We start from the raw sequence: 15723 nt of genomic DNA on the forward strand, positions 1-15723 counted from the left end.
ACCTGTAAGTCTCGGAGTGTTGCCTCCTGTTTCTGGGCATCACCATCAAGATGTGATAAACAGTCAAGTTTTTCCTGTTCCTTCTCCAGCCATACTTCAAAGGTCTTCAGATTTCTTTGGTACTCTTGATGTAAGTTAAGCAGTCCTTCAGCCTTTGTTACTGCCTCCTGCTTGTTAAAACATTTACATATATGTGTATATATATCTTAGTGTTTCACCAAACCAAGAAAACATAAAACCCAGATTTCCATCAAGGTGAAAAGTTTGTATCTGATGCTGAGCTTTCCTAGCAAGAGTATTTGGATTCTGAGGATTGTTTGATCAATTGCAGGGAAAGAGGGAGCAAATGTGGGTATACAGACACTTATCCTAGAAGATTCTTCACGTGGGTTTGTGACTTCTGCAATTTGAAGTTTTGATCTGGGATCACTTTTAAATAACACCTTAGTGTCTAATAACAAAAGACTTTCTTAGTTTTTATACCAATTTAAATTCACTTTACTGAAGTAATTAATAAGAGTATGAGCTTAGAAATTGCATATTTTTTCTTTGCAGGATTTTTTTTGCCAATGGAGTAATAATCTTCTATTAAGAGTATCTAATATCTTTAGGTTTGAAGACTACCCAAGTCCTTTGTGGGCAGTTCCTACAGAGCACAGTGAGAGAGACTGCAAGTCTTCTGTGTATGTGGGTGAGCAAGTTACAATAATTTCACAACCCAGCTCTAAAATATTACCATATCTGGGGTACAGCAGGAAAGGCATCATATTTCAGCACTAGGCTAGTCTTTCTAAGCACAAGAAAAGTATACTACATGTAATTCACATCCTCTGAGAAATGATGGAAACAGGGAATCGAGTTTGGATGGAGGCAAGACAGGCTGTGTCCCAGGGCAGCAGGCTACATAAGAAGAAAAACACTTTCCTAAACAGCAGCCATGCACCAACTATCTGCTTTACCTATTTCTAACAGGTCTGGGTACTGGGAGGAAGGAAGAAAAGAGGAGTGTTATCAATCCTTTACAAGGCCTGTCCATACCCAGTAGTGGGAAGAGGGAAAGAGAGACTAGTTCTCTTGCTTCTTGGCAGTGGCTGCAGGGAGTTACAGGTCTTGATCTGCTCACGCTTGGGCCACAAACCCTTGTGAAATCTTATCAGGTTTTCCACCTGGCCAAAGGATTATTGAAGGGTTTGACCATTCTTTACTTTCCAGCTACTTGCTTTGAACTTTGAATTTCTTTCTAAGGGTTGAAATTACTCTTGACACTTAACATCATCACCACAGTTTGGGAGTGGGGAAGACCAAAGTCATCTGGGGCATTAAGTGGGAAGAGAAAGAAGGGATACTTCTCCTACATGAGGAAAGAGGTACAGAGCTCTTGCCTCTGTGAACTACCATCCATTTCTTGTTGTTTCCATGCTGTTGCTCAAGCTGGGCAAATACAGGCAGCCTGTACAGCTTTGTGCAAGAGAAAAACGTAAAGCTTAGAGGATCCCCATGCTGAAAAGAATACTAGTTATTCACTAGCACTTCCCAGGACTTACTGATCTCTCTGGCAAACCTGAGTGAGTTTACTCACAGAAGGTCCAAAGAAAGACAGCGCATTGCATTCTTTGCAGTTGTGGAAGAGTACCACAAAACAGCCAATCACTTATGCATTTGAAAAACTGAATTTTGGCCCTTCCCACAGGACATTGAGACAACAAAATTCAATTTTACTACACTGCTGTCATGAACAAAAGCTGCCTGTCTGAGCATACATCAGGTTTTATTTAATTACCGCAGATGAATTTGGATTAACTGGAGATAAACACCTAGCTTTAAATGTATCACCAAGTCTTTTATTATTTCTTCTTTATCTTATATCTTACATTAAAACGCATCTTGGTCTTTATCTGTCTATGCCCTAATCTTTTCCAGATCTCTGATATTAACACTTATCAGTAAATGTAGTACATATCATGCTGGGCCTTTTCACATTAGAGTCAGTTTACTTGCTAATAAGATTTGCGTTCAATAGTAAGCTTCTAAAGCTGTCAACCATTTGTGAATTACCTGATTGACTGGTTGCATTTATTGCAAAACATACATTTATGCAAATCACAGATTCAGAGATGCTTCCAACTTCTCAGTCACAATGGGTAAAATCGTATCTGCGCTGAAGTCAATGAGACTTTTGACATGGAATTCCTCAGACTATTCACCTGATGATTTTTTCAGATTCAGATTTTTAGAACCTTTCTGAAAAGATCTGAAGCTCAGTGGTACAGGAAGACAGATTGATAAATCATACTAATAACTTTCTGTTGCATTGTTACACCTGTCCCCAAACTTTTACTCCTCATTTAACTGTAAAATAAGTGATCAATGAAAAGACTTCCTCTTTTTCCTCGTTGCCAACAAAACAAGACTGAGTGCTATCAAGAAAAACTGTACCCTCGTTCTGTCTTTGAGGAACTTATACCGCTCCTGAAGGTCCTGGAGTTCAAGTTGAGTGACATAATGCTCAGTCATCCCGCTTCCTTTCACTTCAATCGTCTCCAACAGGCTGCTGTGACTCAACACCTCTTCATTGAGTAACTGCAAAACAGAAAGAGAACGCATTTATGAATGGGCAGCATTGAAACAAGACCATAGACTAATCTTGCAGTTTTTCAGCCTTTTTTGTTGCTTATAAGGTGATATGGGCTTGTTCCTGGTTTGTTTGAAAGCAAACACACCTTTGCTTTGCTGAGGGCAGCTGTTTTTTCCCTTAGTTCTGCATATTGCCTTTCAGAAGCATTCATACTTGCTTCTACTTTATCCATCCAGCTGGAAAACTGACGAACATCATCCTGGTAACTTGTCCATTTGGAGAGAGCTCCTTCCAGTTGACTGTAATTTAAAAATACATATTTGATGTGATAGTGAAGGTTCTCATGCTATTTAAGTGGTGAGATATTGTCACATACAGTTATTCTAGACTATATTTGTAAGAAGGATGTATCACAAGCTAAGCAGTCTGAGACAGAACTGTTAAAAACCTACAGGTTTTAACTAGGAGCACTGTTTGGCTGATAAAGAGAAATAAATTTTCCAAACTTAGAATATCAGGGAGGTCTGTAAGTTATGTAGCTAGCTGACATGTTCTAGCCTTAGTAAATATAATGCAACTAAAACCGTAAGATCCAGAATCAGAAATTTTCTGTCCCTTTGCATACATTCAAAAGTTGCTGCATTCTAACGCTTAATTACCTTTGTTGTTTTAAACTGAAATATTTGCAACTAGTGATACTGCATCAAAGAAGGCTGCATTTTTTTCCTCTGTATTTCTTTATTCTATTACTTTGAGAATCACTATTGGACACTGTAATTACAGTACCTTCTGTGAAATGCTAGAAAGTGGAAAATCAGACAGGATCTTGATAGATTAATGTCAGTAACAAGATCTAATTTCTGAGAACTCAAGGCATCAAGTGCAACTCAAAGTAAAATTTACAACAAGATTATGAACATGGAATCTACTTTTAAGAGTATATTGAAAATAAGTGTTAACACAGCTCAGATCTCTCACAGTTTCTTCCCCTTTTTTCTACTTCAATTGAATATGTCACTTAAGGCTACTAGACCTGTAATGTTAGGCACATGCAGTCATTTTATATGAATTTGACTCTTGTAATAATAGAAGTCTGGGAATTAACTTTTCAAAAATTCTGACAGTACTTTATTGCTAAGCACCGTTCTGCACCTCATACCCATTTTACCTCTTGCACTGGATACAAGCAGACAGAAGAGAAGCCCAGCTGTCCTTCAGGGTTTGCAACTGCTGTTCAATCACTGGTACTCCCTCCAGAGAAGTATTTTGCAGAACAGATTCTCCTCTTGTCAGAACCATTTTCATTTGGATTTCTTTTTCTTGTTTCACTGCTAGCAGTCCCTAAAAAGTGAGTGGATATTATTCTATTTTTATCATTAACTGGGCATGAACATACTAACTGGCTTTACTGGAAAATGAGCTGATCAAATTTAGCAGCTTGTACAAACAGTCAATTAGAAAAGGGACAGTGGGGTTCACAGCTGGGCTTCACAAGGAAAAAGTGACTTTTAAAAGGTAGGTTTAGGTCATTTAAATAAAAAATCTTAGTTGACAGGGAAGTTTTCATGGAATCTGTGCAGGTACTTACAGTGTATCAGAGGAGGTACTGTTGGGTGGAAAAGCTGACATTCCAAAGGGAATGTCATTTAGATGGAAAACAGGAGGATTTATTCATAGAGGAAACAAGATGTGATGACAAAGCTCTTCTACAGGGCTGAAATACAGTTCTACAACTCTACAGTCTATTTGCAGCACAAAGGTACAAACATATAAACTCAGCAGACTATCAGCAACGTCAGCTTAAAGACTCCAGCTCCTGGAGCTGCGCAGTTGCAAACTAACATCTTCTAACACTATGCAAAGTCATGAAAAACCCGAAAGCATGAACCTGAAAGACTCAAAGAACAAAAGGCAAAACATAATTTTAGTATTTTGCTACAATCTCTTGCTTTTTGACGTATCCTTATAATTTTGAGGGCTTGTCCATGTTTTGGCCATGGCTCAAAATTTGAGACATCAATAATATGAAAAGTATTGTTTTCTGAGTACTGCTCTTCAATATCTTTTGTGCAGTGATATCAACAGATGCTATTTTCTTAACTGTAGTCACCATTTTTAAAGCAAACAATTATAGAAAAAATTGTCCTGAATCATCCATATCACCTGTAAGATCTAGGAAATATTATATGAAACTAACAGAAGTGAATATCCTACTTCTTCCATTTAACCTTTAGCAGCCACACATCTTTTGAGGTTTTTTTTAAGAATTTGCATGTATGCAGTTTTCCATGTCATAAAGGTCCCTATATCCTTCTTAGAGAAAACTTCTAATAACGAGCTCTTTCCTTTATAAAAAGTGTTATTTTTGAGTAAATTGAAAATCAGTGTGAACAACAGTCATTACGCTAATATGCAACAACTAACATAAAGTATCCTGTATTTGCATTCTTGCAGATCTAAAAAGAGCAGGATTTGGAATCTATTGTTTCCATACCTCTAGCTTTAACATCCGGCTGTCCAGAACACTCTTGTCCGCAGTGGGATGAGAGTAGGAATCCAGCATGTGAACTGCATCGGCCACCCAGTCCTGGAGGTCCTTGACACTGTGCAAGAACTGCTGGTGCTCTGCTACGACCCTATCCATTCTGGAAACTTTCTCCTGCAATTCACAAAGCAATTAGCACCAGTAGCTATTCAAAGGATTGTTTATTCCCCATACCTACTTGCAGACTTCAGAATGAGCTTCATAAACTATACTCAGAAATTCTCTTCATACATTGATAATTACAAGTACACTTACTTGAGCATAGAATGAATTTTGCACACACACACGCAAACACAAAGTTGTCCAAACAATATACAAATGAAAATTTCAGAAATGCCTTTTTTTTTTTTTCTAAACGTAAAGCTTCACCTAATTGTCTCCTCTCATCCAAAGTAGATGAGAGTTTTCTGGTCCCACTTTTTCTTAAACAACTGGTAAATCACACCTAAACTCCATTTCAGTGTTGCAGCTGAAGAAAACTTGTGAAATCTGTCAAAGCACAAGACAGAGTTAAACCTGTGAAGCTATGCCACAGCAGCAAAATTACTTTGTTGAAACTTGGAAAAGAAAGACCTGTTTTCTTCAATGACTCCCATTGGTATAACCATTCTTCTGAAAAATTACTGACACTCACACGAATCAAAAATAAATGTTCAAGTCACATTGCTAAAAGGCCTGAGGTGAACAGGAATACAGAGCGGAGTGTATTTCATACTATGACAGAGAACTAAAGTCAAGCCAGTGAAACGGGCTTAGGAAGTTACAGAGAGGGATCTTGCTCAAGCATTCATGGGTATCCAAAGAATTTCAGGATTTCTCTCACAGGCTGAATTATACGTATCCTCTGCCTCAGATTCCTTCTTCTTATCCTGACATCTCCTACAAGTTCTGTCCACATAAGCCAATGTTAGTTACTCATGCATCTTTCCCCTTCTCATTTTGTAGTCATGAAAATTTATTATGGCCATGTATACAATAATTTTCAGTAAGTCATACAGCTCTAGATATGCTTCATAATTTTTATTTCCACAGAAAAAGTAGAGATTAACAAACTAGCAATTGTCCAAACATAAATACTTTCTGAATTGCATTGTTATCCCGTAACACGCTTCCTATATCCTTAATTATTTTCATTACTGTAGTAATTATAAGCCTAATTCAATATCAAGCCCCTCCTTCATGACTGGAACTTTGTGAAAAATACCAGTCCTAAAACGAAGACCTTCTTATCCGTTTACACAACAGAGATAGTAGATGGTGAAGTGTGTCAAGCACCACTCAGCAAAACAGTTAGGTTAACCTCTCAGTTCTTAGCCTGATGCTTTAGACTTTGGCCTATGCCTCCCCTTGAACCTTCAAAAGCAGCCTAAGAGGTAATTTTTGTAGAAGACCAATCTATTAGTTTTAGATGAAGACGCTAACAATGTAAACAATTAATTATCATTATAGGATGCAATGAAGTAATAACTTTTCTGTATTTTCTGAAAAAAAAAAAACAAACAAACAAACCCAAACCACCAAACCACAAACCCTCCCCTAAGTTTCAGGTGCCACTTATTACAGAAACAAATGTCTTCAATGTTTGAAATAATCAAAATCAAACCTGATCATTGTATAATCAGGTGGGGTTTACTTTTTAATCAAAACACATTTAAAAATAATTTAAAAAAAAAAAAATTGTTGACAGTCCATGGACTTATCCAGGTCCTTACTTCCCACTCTTTAAAGCCAGCGTGAAAGACAAGATAGCTCAGACATACCACAGAGCAGACAAGCAAGACAACTACAGTGTTTCACATTTCAGTCTTTCTTTTTCCCCACACATATGAAGTGAACTGCTTAAAAGCACATACACTAAGTGCATTACCTTTGTCAGATTGCTTAGAGTAAGATATTGAGAAGACAACTGAGACACTCTGCGCATAAAGCTTTTGCTGACAGCTTGCTCTTCCCACAGCTGCTGAGCTTTCTCTTTCAGCCTGTTGAGCTGATGCTCGTGGCAGCTTATTTCCTCAAGGACAGACTGTAAAGCACAAGCACGTTAATATTAAGAGTGGGTGCAAAAAAGCAGGAAATAGAGAAGCATGAAGGCCGCATGAAAAGTGACATATGGCAAGCTTGCTGAGAAAGACACAGCATATGGCTACAGCAATGAAGCAGCATGTCATAAGAAATGTGGAGATGCACAACCTGATGGAACAGGACCATCAACAGCAACCCTTGAACCCAGTTCTCATCTTATTTAGAGGTCAGGATGCTAGAATGATCAAGCTTTTGTAAAGACTCAATGAGGCCAGAAGGATAGGACAGGAAAGTCTGGCTATGTCACAAAGGTTTATAAGAAGTCACCTGCAACTTTTGCTGTTCTCTCCTCTTGGAAGGAAGATCATGGAGCCGACTGCTACTTCCTTGTACCATCTTCTCAGTTGTGGACAGCCACTCCTGCAGGGGTTCAGCAGTTACTTCAAAGTCCTTCATCTGGATCTTTAAGTTCTGGGAAAACATGCACAATTTTATCAACAGTCCCATGCACTGGGCATAACTGTAATGCACAACACAGATCAAGCACACAAAAAGGATATACAATTGCAGCCAAACACTACACAACTCTTCAAAATAAATTACACCAGCTCTGCTCCTTCCCATCCCACAGACAGACACTGAAAGAAAAGTCTGAGAGCATCTCTTAAAGAGGCAAAATAGAGGCAACAGTGTAGGATATGTCTACACAGTTGAGGGGAGGCTGAAGCAAAGTTCCTCTCAACTGAAAGCTTTACAGATCTTATGAGCTTTGACTCACTGTAAATCTAACTCACACAGCTAAGGCAGTCTGAAGAAAAGCTAAGTTGGGATAAGAGTTACCTAACATCTGACTGCAGCTATTCACACTGACCCCTCCTTAAACAGGCTGCCACTATTCCTAAGTGATGTATGACTAAGTTCAACCCAATCCTGGGGATCATTTCTGATTATGTTCTTTTTTAGTGTAAAATTCTGGTTATAAAAATATGTGCATAAAGGCATATGCAGGCATTTCTTCAGTGCCTGCATATTTTTCTTGTAGGCTTATTCTGCATCATTTAAAAAAAAAAAAAAAAGAGCATCTGAAATAATTCATATGGAATAGAAACCTGAACAGCATAGTTCCTGTACCCTAGTTATTTTTATTCTTTTCCCCCAGACTGATTTAGTTTTCTTTTTAGCTATAGCCTTATCACTTAAATCAAACATCATGAAAAAACTACACTTATGAGACTGAAAAATGCTTGGCTCAAAAAGATAAAGGACATCTTCTTTCCATGGCAACCCTGAAACAAAGAAAGGTAAGTCCTTGCTACGTGAGAATGTTTTTTTGAAAGGCTTTCCTGCACAATGTATTAAATGTATTTAAACTTTTTCTCAGCTGACTAGGCAGCATTGGTTTGAAACAGGAATGCCTAGGAACTTGAATTCTCCTACACTATGCAGGGAATTCCAGCTAAGACCTTTTGACCTTAAAACCTATGACCTTAAAAGAGATTATGTTTTTAAGATATTCACCTTCCGTGCTGGTTGAATTGTGAGTTCTGAACAGAGAAAGGCACTGGAGTTTATTTAAAAAGTTGCTCAAAGAGATCATTACATTTCACCAGTTTGCAATAAGAGAGGCAATATTTACCCACTGTAGTGGGACTACTCAATCAGCAACAGTGTCAGAAATCTGTGCGAAAACAGTCTTTAAAAAAAAAATGTGTATTAGTAATCCAGTACATTTGATGAGCCTCATATTAATGTATTCGAGCAACTGCTGTCTTTGCTACCTTCAGTTATTCTGAACAACACCCTTCTGCATGAAACACCCCACTTAAAGTGGAATCAGGTCGTAAGGATATAAGCAAACAAACAGTAAAATGTTAAGTGGAAGAATGAGACTTCTTGAAAACAGCTATTTATTAGTTCTGTCACATCATAAAAACTTACAGCTATATATGAAATCTAAACTATGCTGTTTGAAACAAAAAGCAAAGAGGAAATTTAGATCCAATCTTTCCCCACTGTGACTGGTTCAGTACCTCCAGTCCAGATTCCTTCTGGTGGAGGATGGTGATAAAATTTTTCCAATCTTCTTTAGCAGCAGCAGATTTGTCCCGGATAACTTTAGCTTTTTCCTTTGGTAAAACAGAGCACAGCAGTTCTCCTTTGGATGCTACCACGTTTAGTTTTTGTTGCCCATTCTCACTTTCTGATAAGAATTCCTAAAAACAGTAAGAAAAGAAGCTAACTGGTGAACGTTGGGGTCCAGTAAAGGTCAATGGCAAGCTCCCAGAAAATTTTACATGGATAAGAGTTTGTTGTTTCTGCTTGTTAACATGCTAACTCACGTTTTGGTACATTGCATTTTAATTTTGTTCATATTTATGGATTTAGGGACAACAGCTACTTAATCCAGAAATGCCACGCGTCTAAATAACGTATATATTAAGACTCTGGGATTACCTGTATATTCTGCATTTCATGAGATGATTACTAGTCATTTAGTTGGGTATTATACTTCTTTAAATCTCCACGGTACAGAAAGTGGTAACAGCTTCACTTCGGGGAACCAGTATCCTGGCACAGGTAACAGCAGGAGCTGGGGCCCACTCTGAGGCACACACAGGCTCACAGGCAACAGCCACACTGGGCTTCCGAGGAGCGTGTAGGGATGTGGGCTGACGTTTAGACCCTGAGCAATGTCTAAGCTGCGTGATTTATCCCTCTGCATCCTTAATTTACCTGCCCTGTTTGAAAGTATTTTTCTTCACAGAAATCTTGCACAATGCTGGTGTGCAAGAAGTGCATGAAAAAATGCATGTGCAAGAATTAGACAGAAATGTAAGGGAATAGCCAGATTTTTAAATTCCAATGTACTGGGATAATGTTCTTATAATTATTAAAAGATTTTGTGAGCATTTAGGACTCAAAGGAATTTCAATATCAATATTTTAAACTGTTACTATGATGATTATGTGATACACAAATAGTTTTATATGAGGTTACACCCACATTCAGAAGTAACAGGCTTGATACAATAATGACTAAGTCAGGTTCTAATTCTGTGTTACAATAGAGGTCTTAGTAGAGAATGCAAAGGGTCTGTTAGCTTTGAGATACTTGGTTTGAGTTCTGGCTGTATTAAAATCAAAGATATAATTGCCTTGTGACTTAATGATGTCAAATGTGCTAACAGACAGAACAATAACTTTTTACAAAAATAAAATGTTATGTTCATACAGGTTACCAAGACATCTCTAGAAGTCCTAAAGCTGCTACTGCATGTCAAAAAAAGTTTATTTCATCTAAAGCAGCTTTCAGGGAGGAGGAGAACAAAGTAAGGTCTTATGCTATGAAAGGGCTGCAGTGGTAAATAAAAAAATCTTAACCACTGTTGAAAAAAAACCCCCAAAACCTTGCTAAAAGTCTTATATTTAATATCAAAAACCACTAGGATGTGTTCCCTTGATAGTTCCTCTAAACATATTCTCATTTTGGGCTAGTCAAAGATTTGATATATTAATACAGTATTGTTTATGCTTTTAAGTAAACCATTTAAGCAAGGGAAAGTGAATTTACCAAAAAGAGGAGGAAGTGATTTGGGTTTTGTTATTTTCTGAGAAACTGATATGAATTTCTTCTGTTATACTATCTAACTGAAGGTTTAACAGTCTCATTACGTAATTCTCATTTTGTTATTTTTAGTTAAAATTATGGTTATATTCTATTTATAAAAGTATTTCTTTCACTTGCTTTATTAAAATAAACTTTTAACGGGCATTTCTTTCCACAAAGTTGTGGGGCTTGTTTTAGCTTTATATGAAAAATACACATTTTAAATGCCTGCTCATACTGCATACGTTTTAACTCTGTTCTTCCACTACGAGGGCTCTACTTTCGTATATGAGGAAAAATATTTACATAACTTTGAAACAATTCCAGGTACTAAGTCCCGATTCTGATATCGTTCTGATTTTACAGTACTCTCATACTTTAAAAACATATTTTTTCCTATTGTAAAAAAGAAACAAACAAGGAAAACTACTGAGAGACAATGACTACATAGAAAATATAGCCCAACAATTAAACTAAACAAACTAGATTAAAAAAGGAAAAAATAAGTGTTGATTTCCTTGCAATTAGTCACCCTTAGTGTTGACAATAACTACATTAACAAAAAATAGTAATTAACCAAACAATTCAATCTGAGCTTTACATGAAACTGATTGGTTCTCTCTTAGACTAATATTTTACTGCTACAGTTACCTGTATTTTCTGCAGACTGGCTGAAGCTTCACTGATATTTTGAGGCACATCAAAGCATTTGGCTGTGGTGACTTTTGCATTGACCAGCCACTGCTGGAAGTCCCTGAAAGCCGTCCGAAATCTTTGCTGCAAGATCTGCTCTTTGCTTTGACATCCTTTTGAAGCTTGCAGGCAAAGGCTGGGTTTATCACATCAGGGAAGCGGAAGAGAGGGAGGGAAGGAGGAAAAGCAGGACTCTGTTAGGTGACAGTGCTATTACTTAGTTCTCTGAAATACAGTGGGAAGGTTAACCTGGATTCCTCCTACCAACTTTAAGCACTTAACTGAGGCACCAGGAAATCCATTAAAAGCTTTCAATTCCTTAAAAGGGAAGCATGTAAATTGTGACCTAACTGTCACAGATATAACAGGTATAAGCATTTCCAGAGAGTGACTCAGTGCACCTAAGCACGAACAGCTTCTGCAAGCCCCCTTCCCTCTCGAGGGACAGGATGCAGAACTACAGCGGTTACAATTCTAACTTCTGTGGCTCAGTTAAGTTCGTGACGTTAGAAGGGATCGATCTGGGTCATCACACCCTTCTTCTGCAGCTATAGAAGCCAAAAGCTATAACCCCCTGCAAGAGGCAACAGAATCTTACGTCCGAAATGCAGGTGTCGTACTCTCAAGTAAATCAGCTAGAGTGACCTGAGAGAAAGCAAGAAGGCAAGCAAATGCTCGTTCCCCTGTTTCAGGGAACCAGCCAGCCAAAGAAGAGTAAACCAAAGGACAAAATTAAGAAAAAGATCTTAAATAGCTGGTATAGCTTGTTACTCCTTCAGACAAATAAGCCATAGTGCTACCTCACAGTTTCTTACAAGGATTCCTCCTGTAAAAGGTCAGGTGTGGATATACGTTAGTTTCAGATGAGTTTAGTGGCATAGCCTGGCTTTTAGGAAAAAAACTCCAAATTGCTACTTTTTACAGCCTCTATTGACACCAAAATCAAAATAATGATCCTAATAATTGTATACCTCTGTTTCTAATTAATGGCTCCCTACAAGACAGCTCACACCCCCCCCCCCCCCCCACATGGGACTGATTAGCTATAAACAAGATGAATGTGTACCTGTTATACTCCTTAATCAACCCTGAAACTTTCGAAGAATGCGTACTCAAATCTCTGGAAAATCTACAAAGATCATTTAACTGAGTTTTGATCTCATCTGTCATATGTTCAGACTTTATCAGAGCATCCAGTGTTTCCTGTTAAAAACAAATAAACAAACAATATTGGTGAGTAAATTAAAAAAAAAAAATCTTTTGAATCAAATAACCTATGAACATTCACTTTCAAGAGTATTTTAGCAGTCAAACCTACAGAAGCTTATTTGAAATTATGAGCTTCTAGAGACCAAATTTCTGGAAGTCTCAACTTTCTTAGCTGAAAATGTTCTCAGAGAACAGTTTAAGATATAAATTTCATCTTAATAAATGAGCTATGGTATTGTCAGTTAGCTGTGTACATATAAAAGTACATACAATTAGGGAATATAGCAAATAATATGCACAAAGCTTTTAACAGCTTCAACTCTTTCACAGAGGTCTTCCTTATGTAAAAGTACAGCTGCTCACAGTCCTGCGAGAGTAAATGGGTTACTGCCTGTCATTGCTGCACTGGAAAGACAGGCAGGCTTTGGAGACAGCTAAGCCAACAAAAAAAAAAAAATGCTTTCGTTGGCTTAGCTTACGTCACTGGGAGAGGTGTGATAACCACTCCAGCAAAAACAGTCCTTGTTGACGTCCACAGCATCTCCACTACAAAATCCTGCCAGCTACTCCAGCATAATGAGCAGTGCAGACTTGGCTCCTTGTCTCACTAGAAACTAAATTCTTCAGGCATTCTTCTTAAACTATCAGGGAGAAAAGACAATCTTCTAGCTAGTTACATTCGCCACAACAGAGGTTCTGCAGCACAGGTGGGCCAGAGTGGATTCATTTGGCTAAATCTACATGCCAATCTGAAGAAATGTACAATATAAACTTAAGAAACATATCACATGAAAGTGAAGACAAATTTGAATGGGGACATGGAAGTGAGACAAGGAAGTCTTCAAATCATGTTTCTGAATATATTAAAAAAAGGAAAATTGAATATATACATAGTAAACAGTTTGTAATAATCTATCGGCACAAAACTGAATGTTCGGGAAAGGTACAAATCATATACATGAAAATATATGCAGAAGGTTTTCAAAATATCACAATGTATATTACAGAGATAAAAATGCTCACAGAGTAGATTTTTCCCTGTAAAGTATTAACTAACTCTGCAATAAACAGATACCTCTTTATGTAAATCAAAAGAAAAAAGAAATATTAGCAAGGGTCTAACAAGCCAGTCGACAGAATTAGTAAGAATAGCAAATGGACAAAAGCCAGGGATCTAGCTCATGTGTCTGCTGCCCACAAGCAATTTTGTGCTTGCTTCATATCCGTTTTCCTGAAAAAGTCTGTCAGACTGTGAAATGAATTTTTTAAGATCTATATCACACATTTCTGAGCAAGTTTAAAAAAAAAAAAAAAAAAAAAAAAAAGAGAGAGAGATATTGCTTCTTTGTAGTACCTGAACTGCTAGGAAGAAAAAACACAACAATCCATTTTGAGAAAAATAAAACTACAAGCATGTGTTGGCTATGAATAACAGTGGTTCAGACCATAATCACAGCTTGATTATATTAAAATTACTGAAATCTGTTTGCATTTCTATATCACAGGGAAGCCCTGTAAAATTAAGTCTAGAGACATTTCAGATGTATTATGTGTACAAACTTTCCTGTGTTCTTGTGAGTATGAAAAAATATTTTGCTACAGCATATTTTCAGGACTCCTCTGATTTACATTTATTCATGCTCTTATTATGGACTTTATCTCCTTTGAGTCACTCATACACCAGAAACGTGTTCAACCATAATTAAAAGATACTTGGAATAGTCACACTGCCAGTTTTTTTCAATGCCATATAAAGCAGCATTTGAATTAAGTATTTATGTAATAGCAATGATGCTTAGAAAAAAATGTAAACTAACTACTTTTTGTTTACCTTACTTTATGTTAAACTACACACAGGACTTTTTTTGAAAGCATTAGGAATAACAACACAATGGCCATTACTTAAACACAGGATTCCACAAATTGTGTAGGGCAGGAATCACCATAATGAAATACTGTCAGCTTTTTTTTTTTTTTTTTTTTTTGTAAAGAAAACATGTCCTAAGAGTAGCATAGGGTTGCAATTGCCTGTTTCCAATAAAATTTTTCAGTTTTGAAGAACCTACCTCAATAACTACTACAAGATTATTCTGATGGCATACAGCCTTAGGCTTAACCTGTTAACAAACAGGAACATTAACTTGCAAAACAGGGGGGTTGGGCTCGATGATCTCTCAAGGTCCCTTCCAACCCAAAGCATTCTATGATTCTATGATTTAACTATGCCGTATTTCCACATGGAAACACTGCTAGCACTGTTGCAGCCACTTGGATTTAGTTTTGAATCTGACAATTACCAAAATAATTTGCTGAATTCCAAGTGCAAGATCTGTTGCTCTTATGTTGCACGTACCTAAAGGAACAGAGCTCGAGTATAACAGAATGAGCTTGCGAATTCTGAGAATTAGGAAATGCATTTTTAATTCATGGCCTTGGCTTACATGGCAACAGAATCACTGTGAGACAATGGAAATAGAAAGCTGCAGTGCTATTTTACGTTCACAATAGGGCCTGTCCCTGGGGTCCAGAAATGGAAGGATTACTGCCACATTTCCTCTAACTATAAATAAAATTTCATAGTAGGGCTGTGCATAGTAAGTCTTGAGATTCCTCTGCATTTTCCTCATTAGCCTAAGTTTACAACTGTCTAATCTAAATAAAGTGTTGTTACATAGAGCTACAGTACATACACAGTATATATATTACTACTAATAAAAGCAATATCCTTTGAATTTAGTACTTCCCCATTTATAAATTAAAAAAAGTCTGGTAACTGTTGCTGTACGTTGATGACAATTCCATGTCTTCCTTTCCTTTTTAAAAACATATAAACATGGAAGACTTGTGTATTTGTACCCTTATTTGCTCCAATGTAATGTCAGGTTTGTTACTCCTACAGACAGGTACGGGCACTCAAGCAAGCAGGTTCCATAAATCTATGTCAGGGAATTCTGTGAAGGGGGAAGCCACAAAAATAACTTGGCACAGACATCGGAGGAGGAGATTTATAATCTCAGTTCAAAGAGAAGGTGTTCTGGGTTTTTTCTTGAATATTTCTTCAGCCAAGGGGTCA

General features: G+C 37.3%; 1 protein-coding gene across 1 annotated transcript in view; it reads right to left on the reverse strand.

The window, feature by feature from the left end:
- The window catches only part of SYNE1 (spectrin repeat containing nuclear envelope protein 1), a 265776-nt gene that overhangs the window by 145420 nt on the left and 104633 nt on the right, over positions 1-15723 (reverse strand). The window contains exons 55-64 of the mRNA XM_075708574.1: positions 12508-12644; positions 11400-11577; positions 9173-9355; positions 7470-7613; positions 6988-7143; positions 5070-5234; positions 3744-3916; positions 2721-2874; positions 2437-2580; positions 3-167 (exon numbers count right to left, since the gene is read on the reverse strand). Of these exons, the coding sequence (XP_075564689.1) occupies positions 3-167; positions 2437-2580; positions 2721-2874; positions 3744-3916; positions 5070-5234; positions 6988-7143; positions 7470-7613; positions 9173-9355; positions 11400-11577; positions 12508-12644 (1599 nt within the window). The remainder of the gene's footprint in view (positions 1-2; positions 168-2436; positions 2581-2720; positions 2875-3743; positions 3917-5069; positions 5235-6987; positions 7144-7469; positions 7614-9172; positions 9356-11399; positions 11578-12507; positions 12645-15723) is intronic.

Source organism: Pelecanus crispus, chromosome 3 (assembly GCF_030463565.1).
Source record: "Pelecanus crispus isolate bPelCri1 chromosome 3, bPelCri1.pri, whole genome shotgun sequence".
NCBI lineage: Eukaryota > Metazoa > Chordata > Aves > Pelecaniformes > Pelecanidae > Pelecanus > Pelecanus crispus.